Source organism: Pantherophis guttatus, chromosome 4 (genome assembly GCF_059756535.1).
Source record: "Pantherophis guttatus breed Tessera chromosome 4, ASM5975653v1, whole genome shotgun sequence".
NCBI lineage: Eukaryota > Metazoa > Chordata > Lepidosauria > Squamata > Colubridae > Pantherophis > Pantherophis guttatus.
In genome coordinates, this window is record NC_142066.1 from 58,217,858 (window position 1) to 58,235,900 (window position 18,043).

At 36.7% G+C, this 18,043-nt stretch overlaps 1 protein-coding gene and 1 long non-coding RNA gene across 3 annotated transcripts in view; one reads left to right on the forward strand and one right to left on the reverse strand.

The window, feature by feature from the left end:
* Positions 1 to 4,645, forward strand: LOC148114117 (uncharacterized). The gene is made up of 2 exons (XR_015733859.1): positions 1 to 3,197; positions 3,674 to 4,645. It is a non-coding gene; the product is annotated as an uncharacterized LOC148114117 (long non-coding RNA).
* Positions 4,646 to 13,858: 9,213 nt separating this feature from the next.
* The window catches only part of PARM1 (prostate androgen-regulated mucin-like protein 1), a 52,151-nt gene continuing 47,966 nt past the window's right edge, over positions 13,859 to 18,043 (reverse strand). Inside the window, exons 3-4 of one of the 2 annotated variants that reach the window (XM_034416101.3) lie at positions 17,393 to 17,471; positions 13,859 to 14,858 (exon numbers count right to left, since the gene is read on the reverse strand). In XM_034416101.3, coding sequence (XP_034271992.1) covers positions 14,774 to 14,858; positions 17,393 to 17,471 — 164 coding nt within the window. In that variant the 3' untranslated portion in view covers positions 13,859 to 14,773. The remainder of the gene's footprint in view (positions 14,859 to 17,392; positions 17,472 to 18,043) is intronic. The other variant, XM_087892248.1, reaches the window with a different exon arrangement.

Sequence of the window (18,043 nt, forward strand, 5' to 3'; positions counted from 1 at the left end):
TCACAGACTGCTTTTTATTATAGAATATATTATAGAATATAATATAAGACACTGAGCTTGTCGATCAGAAAGGTCGGCAGTTTGGCGGTTCGAATCCCTAGTGCCGCGTAATGGGGTGAGCTCCCGTTACTTGTCCCAACTTCTGTCAACCTAGCAGTTTGAAAGCATGTAAAAATGCAAGTAGAAAATTAGGGATCACTTTTGGTGGGAAGGTAATAGCATTCTGTGCGCCTTTGGCGTTTAGTCATGCCGGCCATATGACCACGGTGCCGCCTTCGGACAGTGCTGGCTCTTCGGCTTTGAAATGGAGATGAGCACCGCCCCCTAGAGTCAGGAACGACTAGCATATATGTGCAAGGGGAACCTTTACCTTTACCTTATTGTCTGAAACTTCTGAGACAGATTCACATTTATTCACTGAACTTCTGAGAACCTTACTAAGATTAAATAAATAGTGGTTAATGATGATCATAGTTTAGCAATTGTACTGTAGACTCATCTAATGTAATTAAATGCCATATTCAGTTTTCAAAAATTAAGGGAATACTGGAATAATATCAGTTTAGCTGCCTAAATGCTAATTTTCCAGATAGTTCCCTTAAAGATTTAAATACTTTCTAAACTTTAATATGAGAGATGATGTAATTGTAAAAAATATTGGTGTCTTGGCCAATTTTTGTTTTGGAGTGATTGTAATTCAATTGTGCCTAAGGCACTTAGCATAGCTTGATAGCTGGATGTTTGAAAATATCTGTTCGTAATCAAATAATCTATAAAGTACAGATAGGCCTTATTTAGTGATCACAATGGGAACTAACAACTTGGTCATTAGTGAAATGGTGAAATGGTTGCTAAGTGAGCATTTGAATTGGGCCAATATTCTTACTTAAGCTTTGCTTTGCAGACTTACAAAAACTCTATATGTGAAGATTGGTCATAAAGTTACTTTTTCATTATTGTTTTAACTGAAAACCGTTGCTAAACAAGACAGTTGCTAAATGAGGATTACCTGTAGTTGCAATAACACTGACTCATAGATAACTTCTATTATGGGGATTGAATTTTGGGCCTTCTTAGGAATATAGATTAGTGTTTTCAAACTTGACAACTTTAAGATGTGTGGACTTCAATTTCCAGAACTCCCAGCAACCATGTTGAAAAACACTGACACAGACTTTAGAAATTTCACAATAGAGAAAGAGAGTCCCTACCTCATAGATATAAGGCAATGCCATATCTGGGCTTTAGAAGTCCAGACAATCACAGTATGGCACAACAGAGTTAAGAATGTTCTATATCCTTTGATGCCAAAAGAGGAGTTAAAGCCCTCTGAATTTTTGCAGTTCAGGCATATCAACCTATCAGTGTATAAGATATATTCATGAACTGGAATAGACATGGTAACAGGTCAGCCAATGGGGACTGTTTGGTGACCCAGATGGCTAAGAGCCTGGGCATGGTTTAGGTTCACTGATCTGTTTACTGTATATATATGAGTGCTTCTGTGATTATATAGATTCTGTACTTCTGGATTCTGAGTTCTGGTTCTGGATTCTGCTGTATGGTATTGTATATAAAGAAGTTTCTTATATAAATGAATCCTGCTGAATTGTTTACTTGTGTGCTGGTTGGATTGCTGCAAACTCTAACACAACCACATACAAATGGTCTTCGACTTATGACCACAATTGAGCCCAAAATTTCTTTTCGTAGGCAAGATATTTGTTAAATGAGTTTTGTCCCATTTTACAACCTTTCTTGCCACAGTTGTTAGGTGAATTACTGCTGCTGTTAATTACATGATTGTTAAATGAATCTGGCTTCCCTATAGACTTTGCTTGTCAGAAGGTCGCAAAAAGTGATCATATGACTCTGGGACAGTGCAACTGTCAAAAATATGAGCCAACTGTCAAGCATCTAAATTTTGATCATATAACCATAGCGATGCTGTGATGGTTGTAAGTGTGAAAAATGGTCATAAATCACTTTTTCAATGATGTAAGTTTAAATGGTCACTAAGCAAACTGTAACAAAGTTACAAACTGTAAACAAAGTTACAACAACTTTGTAAGTTGAGGACTACCTGTATCAGCTACTTTGTGGCTCTTGGCTACTAACAACTCTTTCAGGTAAGAACTCTTTTGGGAAGGGGCTGGTTTTGTGCTGACCTTACTATTCTGGAAGGCCCATGTGAAATCTGTCATATTTAATGTGGTTTGATTCCTTATAGATTCCTAATGTAGTCCAAAAGCACTTGATAAAAATGAGGGATGGGACATAAGATGATCTCCAGGCTGCTTTGAAAAATATTCTTGCTGTTTTGCAGATGAAAACATTTAGATCTATTCAGAGATAGTCTCTAGCTGCTCACTTCCAGAACAGGGTCTTATTTGTTATATGAAGTGAGTTTGATTCTGTTACTTCTTGGAAAGTGGAGATGCTTCTCCAGTTTTGCCCACCTGTCTGTTAGATCCAGCTCCTCCTGGATGGTTAATGATGTCCAGGGAATGACCTGAGGTTGGTCCCACCACCAATGGTGATGTCAGCTGCTTTGGGTGAGGGATGATTTTATTGGCCATAAAAGAGGCTGTAATGCACCCTGTCTTTGAGAAGCCATCACTGGACTCAAATAAATAAAAACAAATAAAAACAATATAATTGAAAGATACAAGCAATATGGTTATAGTAATAAGTGGGAAGAGATAGATACTAGTAAGGAAGAGAAGAATAATAGTAATACAGTCTTAGTAAATTATTTGACAGTGTTGTGAGAATTAGTTGATAAGCAGAGTGATGGCATTCAGGAAAAAACTGTCCTTGTGTCGAGTTGTTTTGGTGTGCAGTGCCCTATAGCGTCTTTTTGAGGGTAGAAGTTGAAACAATTTATGTCCAGGATATGAGGGGTCTGTAAATATTTTCACAGTCCTCTTTTTGACTTGTGTAGTATACAGGTCCTTAATGGAAGGCAGGTTGGTAGCAATTGTTTTTTCTGAAGTTCTAATTATCTGTTGAAGTCTGTGTTTGTCTTATTTGGTTGCAGAGCCAAACCAGACAGTTATGGAGGTGCAGATGACAGACTCAATAATTCCTCTGTAGAACTGAATCAGCAGTTGTAGAGATGGTGCTTGGGCTAAAGTGCCAGAAAACCTTGAAAGACGAGGATTATTTGGACCCGATTCAATTAACTTCAGACCAAGGTTTAGTATGGATACATAATTTGTTATGTTGTTGGTCTGTGGTAGTGCATCCATCCTTGTGCTCTTTAATCTCTTGATAGCTTTAGATACTAGCAAACTTGGGTGGGAATGGGAGGCACCGTTTTACAATGATTCTCCTCCTTTCTACATTGCTGGTTCAATTAGTATTGACAGGTGAAGAAAGATCTTGCCTACAGCTTTTTAATTAGTGGACTTTTGCAAGGCTCAACATTTTTTTATTTAACATCTACATGAAATCACTAGATGAAGTCATCTGCCAATGGAGGTCCTTGGCTGGCCAGAAAGATTGAAATACCCATCCAGCACCTAAAGCTGGATGATGGTCTGGATGAAGGAGAACAGACTCAGGTTCAATTGTGAGAAGACTGAGCGGGTCTGATTGTTTGAATCTTTTGGTTCCAGCAGTATTTCATTACTGATTCAAATGTTCTTTTCCATTTGTGACTTGTGTACAGTCTGTGGTTCCTCTTGAACTCTCAGCTTCCACTGAATTGCATCTTTTCCTGGATCAAGAGTTCCTTCAAACTTGTAACTGAATTACCTTACAACTGGATTATTGTTATGTACTGTACTTGGAGCTGCCCTTGAAGATCATCCAGAAGCTACAGCTACTTCACATACTGCACATTATTATTGTCTTGCTTCTGCACTGGTTATCAGTTGGCTTTCAAGTGAAATTTAAGGTGCTGGTTATCATCTTTAAAGTCCATCAAGGGAAAGGGCTGGCTATCTAAGGGACCACCTATCTCCAGTTGTTTTTATCTATCTGGTACAGACTAGCAGGATGGATGCACACTGGGTCGTCAGTTATTATCCCAAGAGACCCATGACATACTGCACCTATTCTGCTGCAATTCCTGGGCTTTGGAATGATTTCCTCACCAGAGACTCATGTGGCTCTCATCTTTAGTCATTGAAGAATCTATTGAAGATCTGGTTATTCTCCCAAGATCTAAAAAGGTGATTATGGAGCCATGTTTTGTACTTTTGCTGTTTTGTTTTCATTTAATTAGGTTTTGTTTTGAATATTTTACTCTTCTGGTCAAACCAGATAAAATTTGAAGGAAGGGCTGGAGGTTGTTATTGGAGAGTTCTGGATTCAGCATTGAGCTGCACAGCCACATAATGCTCATGTCACAGCTCAATAAATAAATACTATTTTCTACTTTAATTTTGGACTGATTTTTGACTATACTATGTAGAATTTATTACTGCATAAAGCACTATATTATTTTATCCTAATTTATTATATGGTATTTTTTTCTTTTTTTCTCTTACATTTAGTTTTGTAACTTTATCTTACTGTATTTAATCTAACTCTTCTTATAAATTGTATAAGAAATGGAGCTGATATTGCATTGCTGTTTACATTTGGAAAGCCTAACCTACTTATCATTACTACAATATTAAAAAAATGTATTCACTAATAACTGTTGCAGTTTTAATTCCAGCCATGCACCAAAATGTTTTACATGAAAAATTGGCAGGACTCTGAAATGCATAAAGAAGCATAACATATCAATGTAATTTTGGAGAATTGTAATAGAGGCCACTGTTTATCTCTTGGTCTTGCATCTGTTCTGATGGAATCTGTCACTGGGAGATTGCCAAATAGGCACTAGATTTTTTATCAACATTCAATGGAACTGTCTTACATAGATCTAATTCTAATAAACTAACACATTCAATTGTTTGTAAACCAGTCTAATAGACTATTCCTTAAAGATAATATACTTCCACTGGATTTCTTAAACTGATTCAATTATTGACTCTATTATATCCATGAAGTGTCATTGTCTAAGTAACAGAAAATGGCTATCCATATGTTTACTGAGAAAATACATTATGTTATAATATGGCTGTCGAAGAAGATGTATTCTATTATGCCCTTCTTACAGAGCTCATCAAATTCTTGATCTAGAGACTTTATACTTTTTTTCTCTTTTGACTTTATTGTGGTCAACTACAAGTCTCTTTTTTTCGGTGATAAAGCCAGCATCTATGAAGGCAGCTGTGGTAATGGCAGGAGTGGCACATAGACCAACACCGTATCTTATGCTCTGCATAGCGACATTTGTTATTTCTAATCTATCATATTCTGTCTGTCTGTCTGTCTGTCTGTCTGTCTGTCTGTCTGTCTTTATTTATTTATTTATTTATTTATTTATTTATTTATTTATTTATTTATTTCTTTATTATATTTCTATACCACCTTTCTCCCTCAAGGCGGTGTACAGTCAAGAAAAATATAGATACACAAACATCATAAAATTGCTAATTAAAATTATTATTATAACATAGTTTGGCCCAATTAAATAGAACCTAAAATTAGGTAACATTTTAAAAACATTCACGTTCATATGTTTAGCCCCGCTTGTTGGAACATCAGGGTTTTGAGGGCACGGCGGAAAGCACGGAGATCAGGGATATTTCGTATCTCCGGGGGCAGTTCATTCCAAAGGGTTGGAGCCCTCACAGAGAAGGCCCTCCCCCTGGGAGTCGCCAGTCGGCATAATTTGATTGACGGTACCCTGAGTAGTCCCTCCCTGTGAGAAAACGAACTGGTCAGTGGGAGGCTATTTGTGGCAAAAGACGGTCTTGTAGGTACCCAGGTCGTAAGCCATGGAGCGCTTTAAAAGTGATAATTAACTTTTTTTGAAGTAGAGAACACATATGTTTGGTCTAAGGCCTCTATAACTTCAATCACATTCCTCTTCATCTTCATCAGTTGTCTGTCCTTCATTTTCATCCTAAGAGATACTTACTTCATTTGTCAGTATCAAAATGTCTCTGCTTATATTTAGCAAGCCTTTGTTTGTCATCATCTTGATGTTTTTGCCTTTTGAATAGTTGCTTCTGCTCAGGCACATCACACCAATCTGGTGTGATCCAAAAGAACCAATCTTGTCTCTCTGACCTTTAATGAAAGCAAGTTCCTTCACTGATATCTTTGTGTCCTTACGACAGATACAGTTAATGTGAACTTTTTTGCAGCCAGCAGGGCAGCCAAATTTGGCACACAGAACAATTTGACACTTGTAGTTGAGGATGTCAAACAGTTTGTCAAGTTTCACAGTGACAGTGTCTTTTGATAACTAGCTTGCCTCTACCAAGAGATATGTTTTTGGCTTGATCCCAGTTCTCTTGGATATTGTTCAAAATTGTAACTCATGAATTACAACAGGGGTCACAAAAGAATTGTTTTCTTGTTCCCACTTTTCAAGAACTTTTGGATATATGTCTCTTGCAGCTGCAAGTAGTGATGATCTTTCTAGCATCATCACTACTTTGTTCTTTTAACAGTAAGCCATATCTGAGAATGTCCCACAGTGTTGGGAGTTCATATAGCAACAAGTCCCTGCCAGTCCCAATTAGGGTGCTTATATGAGTGAATGTTCCCAGTCTTGTTCCTTTTTTAGAAGCCATTACAGATCAGTTATCACTCACAGGAAACGAGACCAGCATTAACACTCTCAGACAAAATAATGTTAAACAAAAAGATGATATTTAAAAATAACGTTAAAAAGTTTTGATATTTATGTAGTTATTTACCAAGCACATCTAAATTATATTAATAATCAAAATATCTTTAGAATCCCCAAGGCATGTCACAACTTTTGAGTACCCCTAATGTTTTGAAATTGAAAGTTAAAAAATTTGACATGCCCTACTTAAGGACCAGATTGTCCCAAAACAGCTGCTCTGCAGCTGCCAGCACAATAAATTCAGAGAAATGTTTTGCTACCCTTATCAACATGATGCTATCCCTGATAAGGGTTCTTATATACACTGTGTGCACAATTATTAGGGAAAATGTATTTTGGAGGATTATTGAAAAACTACAGTGCTCTCTGTCAATCAAAATGTTAATAAACTTCAAACCTCAATATTTAAGAAAGTGAGGTTTTGGCTTTCTTAGGAGAATATCTATGTGTGTACAACTATTGGGCAACTATTAGTGTGCAGAATTATTATGCAACTAAATGAAAAAATGAACATTTGCCCATCTCACTTGTTTATTTGACCTGTTAAAGTGAGAATCAACAAACAACTCAAAATGTACAAATAAACATTTCTGACATTTCAAAAAACAAAACAAAACAGTGACCAATATGGCCACCCTTCTTTTCAATAACAGTCATAAGCTCCCATTCATGGAGTCTGTCAATTTCTTGATCTGTTGACAATCAACTTTTTGTGCAACAGCAACCCAGACACTGTTCAGAGAGGTGTACTGTTTTCTTTCACCGTAAGTCTCCCGTTTAAGAAGGGCCTACAAGTTCTCAATAGGATTTAGGTCAAGTGAGGTATGTCATTATTCCTTCATCTTTAAGGCCTTTACTGTTTAGCCACTCAGTGGAGTAATTCAATGCCTACAATGGAGCATTGTCCTGCATAAAAATCATGGTCTTCTTGAAAGATGCAGACTTTTTCTTGTACCATTGCTTGAAGAAACTATCTTCTAAAAACTGGCAGTAGATTTGGGAATTGATTTTGAGTCCATCTTCAACCCGAAAAGATCCAACTAGCTCATCTTTAATAATACCAGGAAATATCACTATCCCACCTCCACCTTGCTGGCGTCTGAGTCAAAGTAGACCTCTGTGCCTGTTACTGATCCAGTCACAGGCCCATTCATCTGGTCCGTCAAGAGTCACCACATCAGTCCATAAATCCTTTGAAAAATCTGTCATCTGTTGTCGGTAAGATTTGGCCCAGTCTTGCCATTTCAATCTATGTGTCTTGTTCAGTGGTGGTCGGGTTTCAATCTTCCTTACCATGGTCATGTCTCTGAGTACTGAACACCTTGTACTTCTGGGCACTCCAGGTAAGTTGCAGTTCTGCAATATGACATCACTGGAGGATAATGGTTCCTGATAGCTTCACGTTCGATTCTTCTCAAATCTTTGGCAGTTAATGTGCGTCTCCCCCCCGATGTTTCTTGCGACCCTATTGACTGCTTGCAAAAAAAGTCTTGATGATTTTGTGATCACACCCCAATACCTTAGCCATTTAAAGAGTGCTTCATCCCTCTGAATGAACTTTTTACAATTTTTGACTTTTCAGAATCAGTTAAATCTCTTTTTTGGTCCATTTTGCCTGAGGAAAATATGCTGCCTAATGATTATGCACACCTTGATATAGGGTGATCTCCTTAGGCTGCACTCGCCCTCATTACACATCATCTGATATGCTTGTATCCATTAAGCGTTTATGCTTATACAGATTGGAGGTGGAAATATGCATAAAAATGATACGGTCAAAATACTCACCTGCCCAATAATTGTGCACTCAGTGTATGCTTGGTATGATCTACTTTTTATCTTCCTTGAATGATCCTCCATATGCAGAGAAAGAGAAAGAACAATAACTAGTTTTATAAATGACTGGAAAATCTTTGTGGACTTTTTGCTGAAAATCAATAAAAATGATTTCTGGATTTTCCAATTAAAAAGGACCATAAAGGGGCAGAGGGAAACAATGCTTTGTAATTATGAAGTGGAGAAATGGCATTACATATATTTATAACTGCTGTAATGAAGATTGGAAGTCACTTTAAATATTTTTTCCTTTTTTTTTCTTGCTTTCAGTAATTTTTAATTTTTTTTTCTTCTATATTTTTCATGTTTATTTTTTAACTTTTCAAAATTATTACCTTCCTACTTATGCATGCTCCTGGCCTCTGTTCTTGTGCTTCATTTCCTAGAACAGCCATGGAACATCCTGTGAATGGCACAGGAGAGAGGCTGCAGAGGGGCAATCTCATTAATGTTCAGCCACATACCCATCCAAGGTTGTGACCAGCCTCAGGTGAACACTTGAGGCAAACCCTGAGCGCTCTCTGGAATTCTGTAGCCCTATTATCACCTGGGGTGAACTGATCTACTAGGCAAAGTGGGTGCTTAGAAAGTGAAACATACAGTACATACATGTTATTAAAGCACATTAGTGCAACTATTTAATATAAACCAATCTGCCATGCTTTTCCAAGAAGACATAGACCAATACCTTATATAAGTCATAGAAAATGATAAAATAACAATACTATTCACTTCACCTTTTACAGCAACCAGTAATCTTACACAGGAAATGCACTTTCTGCGTACATACATATATAACAAAAAGGATCACTCAGAGACTCCTGCAGAAAATAAAACAGGTCAGGAGAAGAGAAATGGGGATCACCAGAACAGACCAATCACATTTGAATGCCACAAGAATCACAGTTCTCTGGCCTTGGACTACTAGCCAGAGGCCATACTCTAAAGTGGCTGTCTAGATAAATATTAACTTGATCTGATTTACATTTAACACATCTGAGAGCCAGCACAGTGTAGTGGTTGAACCGAAGGCTCTCGTGAGATCCAGTTTAAAGTCCATCTTCAATCTCTGAGTGGTTTTTGACCAATCGCACTCTCTCAAGCCAGGCTACTCCATAGGGCAGTGGTGGGTTGCTCCCGGTTCTGTCCGGTTCTTTAGAACCAGTAGTAAAAGCAGCGGGAAGCTCTGCCCACCTGCCCGGATGTCATAATTGACAATCTGTGCATGCGCAGAAGCGCACACACGTGCTCCCGTTGTGAACTGGTAGTAAAGGTAAGTAGAACCCACCCCTGCCATAGGGACATTGTAAGGAAAAGCATGGTATATACCATCTTTAGTTCTTGAAGGAAAAGGAGGATGTAAAGCTAGAAATTAAATAGATAAATCAATAAAAATTACATATAGTTAATGATTACTCTTTCATCATTATTTCCCTACCCCCCATTCAAACTAATTTGGTGAAAACACTGCAAAGTTTTTGGGATCTATTGACATGGCTTTCAGTGTACAAAGGGGGCTCTGTCGATGTACAGGTAGCCCTCGATTTATGACCCTTAATGATTATTCAAAGTTACAATGGACCTCTCCAGAGCTATTTACAACCTGTTTTCAAAGTTATGGCTGCCTTCACCTCCGCTGCAGTCATATGATACGTTTTAGGCACTTGGCGAGTGACTTACCTTTACAGTGGTTTTTTGTGGGTTTCTGATGTTTACTTCAGATTTCAGACAAAAATGGTGATTGCTTAATGTCTGGTGTTTACTGAATCACCACCCCCAAAAAATAATCTTTAAAAAATTGGGTCGACACATGATGCCTTGACGTATGATCTAAAAGGCTTACCACCATAATTCTGGGCTCATTTATAGTCATAACTGAGTATACTCCCCATGCCTGCATGGTTAAATCAGAACTGATTTAACAGGAAGTTAAAACATCAGGTATACTTGGCATACATGATTGAACTTTGATATCACAGAAAAGTCAGAGCAATGTTTAATTGGATCAACTAGCTAACAGAACCCTCTCCTTTGTGAACATATGAAAGGAGACAAAGGTGTCAGGGATCGATCCCATTCGGGTAGCAATGAAATCAGTACAGCACTAAAAGGCAAATAGTTTTTTGTTCAGTATGGATGTATTCTCTAGTAAGTAGTATGTACCCCTGATGACCCATGTGATTTAAACAATTGTAACTTAAATTAAATAGGCTCCACCATGATGTCACTATGTTCAACCTTCGATTTTTATCCCAAGATCAAACAAATCAGCCACCATGTCTAATACCAACATAAATCTGCACCTGTACATTGTATTTTATTTAATCAGCTTTAATGGTAAAATAGTAAGAAATAGCAGTCTTTAAAAATTTACTCTGAATAATGACAAAATTGAAGACAGCTGACATTTTAGATAACGGTACAAAGCATGTACATAGAATGTCATGCAACCAAATGATTTGTAAAGCCTTAAACAGAGCATGGTGATAAAAAGTAAACATTATGAATGCTGAGAAAATGTTGATTTTAAAATATTGTTATGCTGCTTAAATAACTATATCTCAAATATTATATATATTACATTATATTATGTAATAATTAGAGCATGGAAAGACACAAAAACATTTTAAATTATCCTAAAACTGTTCATATTTCTAATCTTATTATTATATATAAAACAGATACGTTGAAAAATAGGAGAGAGAAAAAATCATAGAATTTCACAATCAAACCATTTTTATTTCCCAAACTGGTAGCATATAAATTGGCAAGGGAAAATAGTAGTGGCTATTATCTAAAGCAATGGATAATGTAAACAGATTAAAATCTTGAAGGGAAAACCTTGTAATGATTTCATCTGATTCATTTCGTAATTAAAATTTTAAAATTTGACATTCATAGATGTCACTGCAGATGTACTGCAGATGTAGGTTATGAGACGTCGACAAACTGTTTATCAAGAAGTATTTATTATCTGCTTAAAATGTGACTCATACTTATTACAGAGGGGCATGATCACCACCTAAATTGGTGGTTTTAAAACTGATTACATAATTAGATGGAAAATGAATGTATCAATGGAGCTTCCAATTTATACCAAGGATATGGACCAAAAAAATGGCTAGAAAGGAATAAACCTAATTTGGAATCCAACTGCACAAAGCTAGATTTCATTCATTCATTCAATTGAACATCCATTTGTCTCGATGGTTAAAAGACTCCTACCGTGTAACGGGCTGGACTAAAAACCTCCAAGATCTCTTCCAGGCTGCTATGATTCTGATTCACTTTAGAGCTGCTTTTCTCCAAATTGGCATATAACTTTCCTAATTACTTGCCACCATAAATCACTGCACACTATAGGCCAATGCATTTCAGGCTATCAAGTGAGGAGTGACCATTGTAGAGCTTTGTCACACGAAAGAAAAATGACAACTATTGAATGTATGCAGTAGTGAGATTCAAATGATTTAACAACTGATTCTCTGCCCTAATGACTGGGTGGGTGGTCATGTGACTGGGTGGGGGTGGCCAACTTGATGTCACTCACATTGAGGGGTGCTTCACCTTGCCTGGCCTGTCATGACCGTGGGAATGCTGCAATGGTCGTAAATGCGGAAAACGGTCATAGGTCACTTTTTTCAGTGCCATTGTAACTTTGAATGGTCACTAAATAAACTGTTCTAAGTCAAAGATTACCTATACAAAAATACAAAAAGCTTCTTTGCTTGCAAAAAGCTGCCCTAAATACCAATTATTAGATTAGAAAGCCTTACTATCATGAGAGAAAACTAAAACAAATTGGAAGGAGGATCCACTTACTATCGTGAGCAATCATGTGCCTTGGCCACTCTAAAGCAATACAAGGGATTCCTGTCCCAAAGGTGCTTTTTCAAGAGGCAACTGAATTTTCTGAAAACCAAGAAAGTCCAGTTGCCTCTTGAAAAAAGCACCTTTGGGACAGCCATGACCTGGATGACTGAAGAATCCCTGACAAAGCACAGTTTCCCACCCAGAAGAAGCAATCTAATTAGATCCATTTGCACCACTTAAAGATACCAGCTGGTCTCACTCATCTCACAAGATATCTTAAGGAAATCATCCAGATTTAATGAAAGATCGCATGCCCCCAGAAAGGCAGTACAAAAATCAGACAAAGTGCTAAGCTTGCATTCTGCCTTTTGGAAGTACACCCCAAGCAGTGTAAAAAGCTTTTTAAAAAGCCAAGCCCCTAATAAAAATACCAGCAAACAAAAAAACAAACAAACAAAAACTCCAGAGAAGCGGTTCTGGCTAGTCTGGGTGTATTGCCAAGAACCATTAACGGCTGTTACAATGTAACAAGGCTTAACCGGAGAGGCAGTTTCTGAAAACACTTAAAAGATAAACAGGATTAGGCTAGAAACAACACATAGGCACACCAGAATGTTTCCTTCCGGCCTTCCTGACAGGATTAGCCCTGTAAAGTGGCTGTTGGAACGAGATTTCTTCCAACAACCAGTTCGCCGAATTACTCAGAAAGGTAATGAATGGTTCTCCTGAACCGGTGCAAATCAGCTGATTCCCACCACTGAATGTACAGAATATTTAGTATAGCTTTTTCGTGGACTGGACATATTTTTTTTCATTTTTATGATCCTATTGATAGGATATAATAGTGGGATAGAGCAGAATATGGAGACAAAATGTAGAACTCTTTGGAAAATGGGGGTTTGTTGGAAAATGGTAGCAGTCTTTCTTCCATTACTTTTAAAATACAGTTTTTGCTATTATCCTTTGAACTATACAAGCAAAGGTAGAAAATCTGCTGTCCGAACCCAATTTCACTACTCAGAGTTTATTATTCTCCTCCAATTTCCTAGGTTTTATTTTGGGCCTTGTGTTTTTAAACCTACTTTTCAACATTAAAACCAAATCTTACAGCAGATTCTCCTTCCTTTTCACTTTCTCCTCAAACATTCAAGGGCAGTCTTCTGTAGTTGCAGATGAGATTTAAAGAGGCTCTTAGCTGTTGAAAATTTACCTGTACATTATTCTTATACTATGGATTTTAAGAATGCTACTTGTTTGGAGGATTTTCAGATGCAACTTGAAATATAGTTGTGCCTAACAAAATGGGAAGAATGCTTTGTGCAGTGGAGTCTGTTTGTCCAATCCTTTTTTAGGTGTTTGTGTTTAGAGAAGTTAAGAAAACATTTGAGAGATTCCACTTGTCTGTAATTCCCCACCCACCCTCCACCTCCAATTTATTAGCAAGAAATTGCTGGGAAATTTAATTTAAAGAGTGCAGCATCATTGATATTCCAATACTGACATCTATTTTTCTTTTTTAATTCAGCTGAAGAATTGTGATGGAAGTGTTGAACTAAATCAAGGTCAATAGCGGCCTGGATATTAGCATATTAATACTGAACCCAGAAAATATGGAATAGTTAATACTTAGTACAAATCAAAGAGGTAATATTTTATTTTTTGAAATAATCTCATTCTTTACATATCAAATCTACCAGTTTGGGTTTTTTTGGTGGGGGAGAATTATTAATTTCATTCCTTAAATATATTTGTGTGTTATCAGTGTACTATTGGCTCTGTTAAAGAGTTAAACAGTGTAGCTGTTGCTTCTGTTAAAGAGCATGCAGGGTTTGTTGAATTGGTATGATAGAAGAGGAAGCAATTGACATGGTACTGCCATTTGTAGCAACTACTTAACAAAGCAGTTAACAAAAACTCAGTGAAATATAAGATAGTACAATATTCAACTGAACGTTAATAAGAATACTCTTCTTACAAAAACAGCCTGGTGAAGCAAATAAACAAGAACAAGAGTTGGTATTAATCTTTTGAGCAATTTTTACCTTAAAGGTTTGCTAATGAACAGCTAAAAAGGCCATACTGTTTCTTCCAGCCAAATCTGCCACTAAAGGTTCACCTGTCATAAATTGCTAAAACTTCAGAGTATTCCATATAACTTCATCTTTTTCCTATAACTTCATCTTTTTCCAGAAACTGTACCAACTTATTAAATAAGACTTGAGTTATTTATTATAAGCATCACTTGAATCGGATTCACATTATAGAGTTTGGTTTCTATTAAACTCTGAAGATTCATTGGGAAAAACAGCAAAAGGAATAAAATATAGGATTGTGTGTCAAAAGATACAGGAACATAGTGCTTTTGGTGAATTAGGTGCATCATGACACAAGAACAGCTTTGGTATGGCTAATATTCTTAGATTAGGAATCATCATACAGTGGATTGTTGTAGTTTCCCCAGGATCCATAATCATGATCATCAAAAAGTCTGCCATATGAAGAATGCCTATGAATGAAAAAGAAACAGTATCTTACTCTAGTTAGCCATCCTTTTCACTGTACCTTCATCACAGAGGTTTCTCATTATCATATGCAGAGTAAAACAGAAATTAATCAACATCCAAGTACATGAGGGCAGATAAGATATTGTTGCCAATACGGAAACTTGGTGTGATGAAACCCATAAATGGAATATACAGCTAGATGGATTTAAATTATTTAAAAAACCAAGCCCTAATAGAGGAGGAGATGGAATTGCATTATATAAAAGAAATAACTACATCTCTACGGAAATACATTAGAACCGTATTAGAAACCCATCTTGAATGCATTTGGGTCAATATAAAAGAAAAAAAAATGATATTGCTGTAGGTGTATTCTGTAGGTAGGCCACCCAACCAAACAAACTGAGGAAATAGATGAATTTTTTGCTAATAAATTAACTAAGGTATGTAGGAAGCATATCATGATAGTAAGGGAGGACTTTACCTACCCTAATATCAATTGGGAAACAAACGCTTGTAGTTAGTAGAAGATCAAATAGATTCCTGACAAACTGAGCAGAAAACCTGTCTCCCAAAAGGTAGAGGAGGGAACTAAAAGGTCAGCCATACTGGACTTAATTCTCGCTAATAGAGATGAAATGGTAGAAGGTGTTGAAGTTACAGGAACCCTGGAGGTGGGTGGGTAGTGACCATGCAATACTGGAATTCAACATTGTGCAAGCACAAGCAATAGAACAAAGTCAAATTGTAGTCTTTGATTTCAATAAATCTAGAGAGAGCTTGAAAAGGATTCCATGGATAAGAATCCTCAAAAAGAAAACAACCCAAGGAGCTTGAGAAAATTTGAAAAGTGAGATTATAAAAGCGCGATCTAGCACAATTCCAATGATGAAGAAAAATAAGAGATCTCAAAAGAAACCAGCATGGCTGCACAAAAAAAAAAAAAAAAAACTCTCTATAAAATGGAAGGCAAAAAGGACAAGTATGAAAAGTGAATAGAGGGGCACATAACTAAGGCAGAATATTAGCACATAGCCTGAACCTGCAAAGATGAAGTCAGGAGAGCTATGGTTCAAATGAACTATGCGTTGCCACAAAAGTCAAAAATAACAAAAAAGCTTCTTTCAACATATAAAAAAAACAAAAAACAAGAAAACACTCAAGGAAATGATTGGTCCATTAATGGGAGAAAATGGCAAGAAGGTGATGAGAAGCAAGGAGAAAGCCGAACTGCTTAATTCATTATTTGAATCTCTCTTTATGCTAAAGAGAGTCCAATCTATCAATAAAAAAAATACTATAAAATGCAGATTAGGAATGCAAGAAAATGGTAAAAAATAGTCGTGATGCCCCAACTTTGGAGATTTTTAAGAAGAGATTGGACAACTATTTGTATGAAATGGTATAGGATTTCTTGCTTGAGCAGGGGACTAGAAGGCCTCCAAAATTCCTTCCAATTCTGTTATTCAGCTTTTTTCCTACTATTACACATACTTCTGGAAAATAAACCCCTCTGTCCAACTGTCCTTGAGTCATTCAACTGCCAGGTTATTCTTTAAATTCATTCTTCAAATTTGTTTGGATAATCAACATTGTTAATAGGAACATGCCTCATCTTAGTTCAGTACTTATTTCAATCATGAAGTTATCATTCTGTCAATTTTAGGAATAAGTTCAGGAAAACCATCAGCAATATAGAATTCTACCTTGCTTAGCAGCAGCAACAACAGTTACTCTTTAGCTTCCCAGAAAAGAATGACAGACCAAGATCCATATAACAAATATAATCAACTATAGTAGTTGAGAGGAAAAGACAAAAGTTGAAAGATCAAGATTGCGATTATGGCATTTGGGGGGGAGGGGAAGCATTAACCGTTGCTTCCCTTGTCAATCTCCCTATCAACAGCAGAATTTTGTTTCAGGTGGAAAGTTTGTATTTGCACAGAGAAGAAGATGGATATTTAAATAGGAAGAAGAAAAGGAGAAAGGGAGAAAGAAGGAAAGAGTGAGAGAAAGAAGGAAGGAAGGAAGGAAGGAAGGGATGGGAAGGCAGAAACTTTTGTGGTTGTGCAGGGAAGCTCATCACAATATCAAAATTTTGGTTGTAGAAAAATATTGTAGGTAGCAAGAGATAACAGAACAGAGAGAGAAGAAAATGCCAGCAGCGCAACAGGAGAAAGACGAGAAGGTGTGTAAAAACCTGCAGATAAGCAGACAACATAGGTATAGCTTCAAAATAGTAATGGTGCAGCAAATGAGAGAGAGAGAGAGAGAAGGGGAAGACTAAGAACCATCGGGAGGTAGAGTGAGGGAACAATGTAAATGCAGAACAATGAAAGATTTAATGCAAGAAACAGTTAATACTATGGCAATGTACAAATGGATGTGGTCTTGTTATTTATACTGTATATAGAATGAGAGAAAATCAGCAACGGTATATGACATAGTAGGGCACCCACTTTCAGTTCTAAAAAACATCTCAATCTTTCAAACAAATGATTGCTTCTCTTCCAAATAAGAGTTTGCCTAATCTTACCTGATTTTTAAAAATGCAGCTATGCCAAATACCAATAGAACCACAGCAATTACCGTTATAGTAATAGCTGCAATACTTCCTGCATAGGAAAAAAGAATGCATAAATTGGTTGGATGACTAGTTATCATTTCAAGATATTCTTTGGATTCATATCAATACAATATATTTGCACAATGTGTTCTGGAGTAAGAAATTTAGCAATGCAAACTAGTTTTTAGATATACAGTGAGACAAAAAGTATCTGGAAAAATGTGTAATCTACAACTCTTTACATCAACATACTGTAAATACATTCTTTGCATACTTTCTTATTGTCTCACATTCTTCAGAAATGCCAGATGGGGAGTTATTACTTCAATAATGTAGTACAATCATTGCAAATTGCACAAACACAATTTAGTAAAAGCTGCTCCCATAGCTCAGTATTGTTATCCACATACTAAAAATGGCAGAGTGAAGCCAAGAAAACAGCTCCTTGCCTTAAGCCATGAAATGACTTCACTGTGGCAAGATTTCAAATTCATATTCTTAATTAGTTGCTAAATGCCTTTCTAGCTTCTGTATTAGCTCAAAAAGGAAGAAAAGGAATTTCAGAAAGCAGGTAGTGAATGATTTCCTTTCTGGAGTTCTGAAAAATTTTAATGCCTTCTT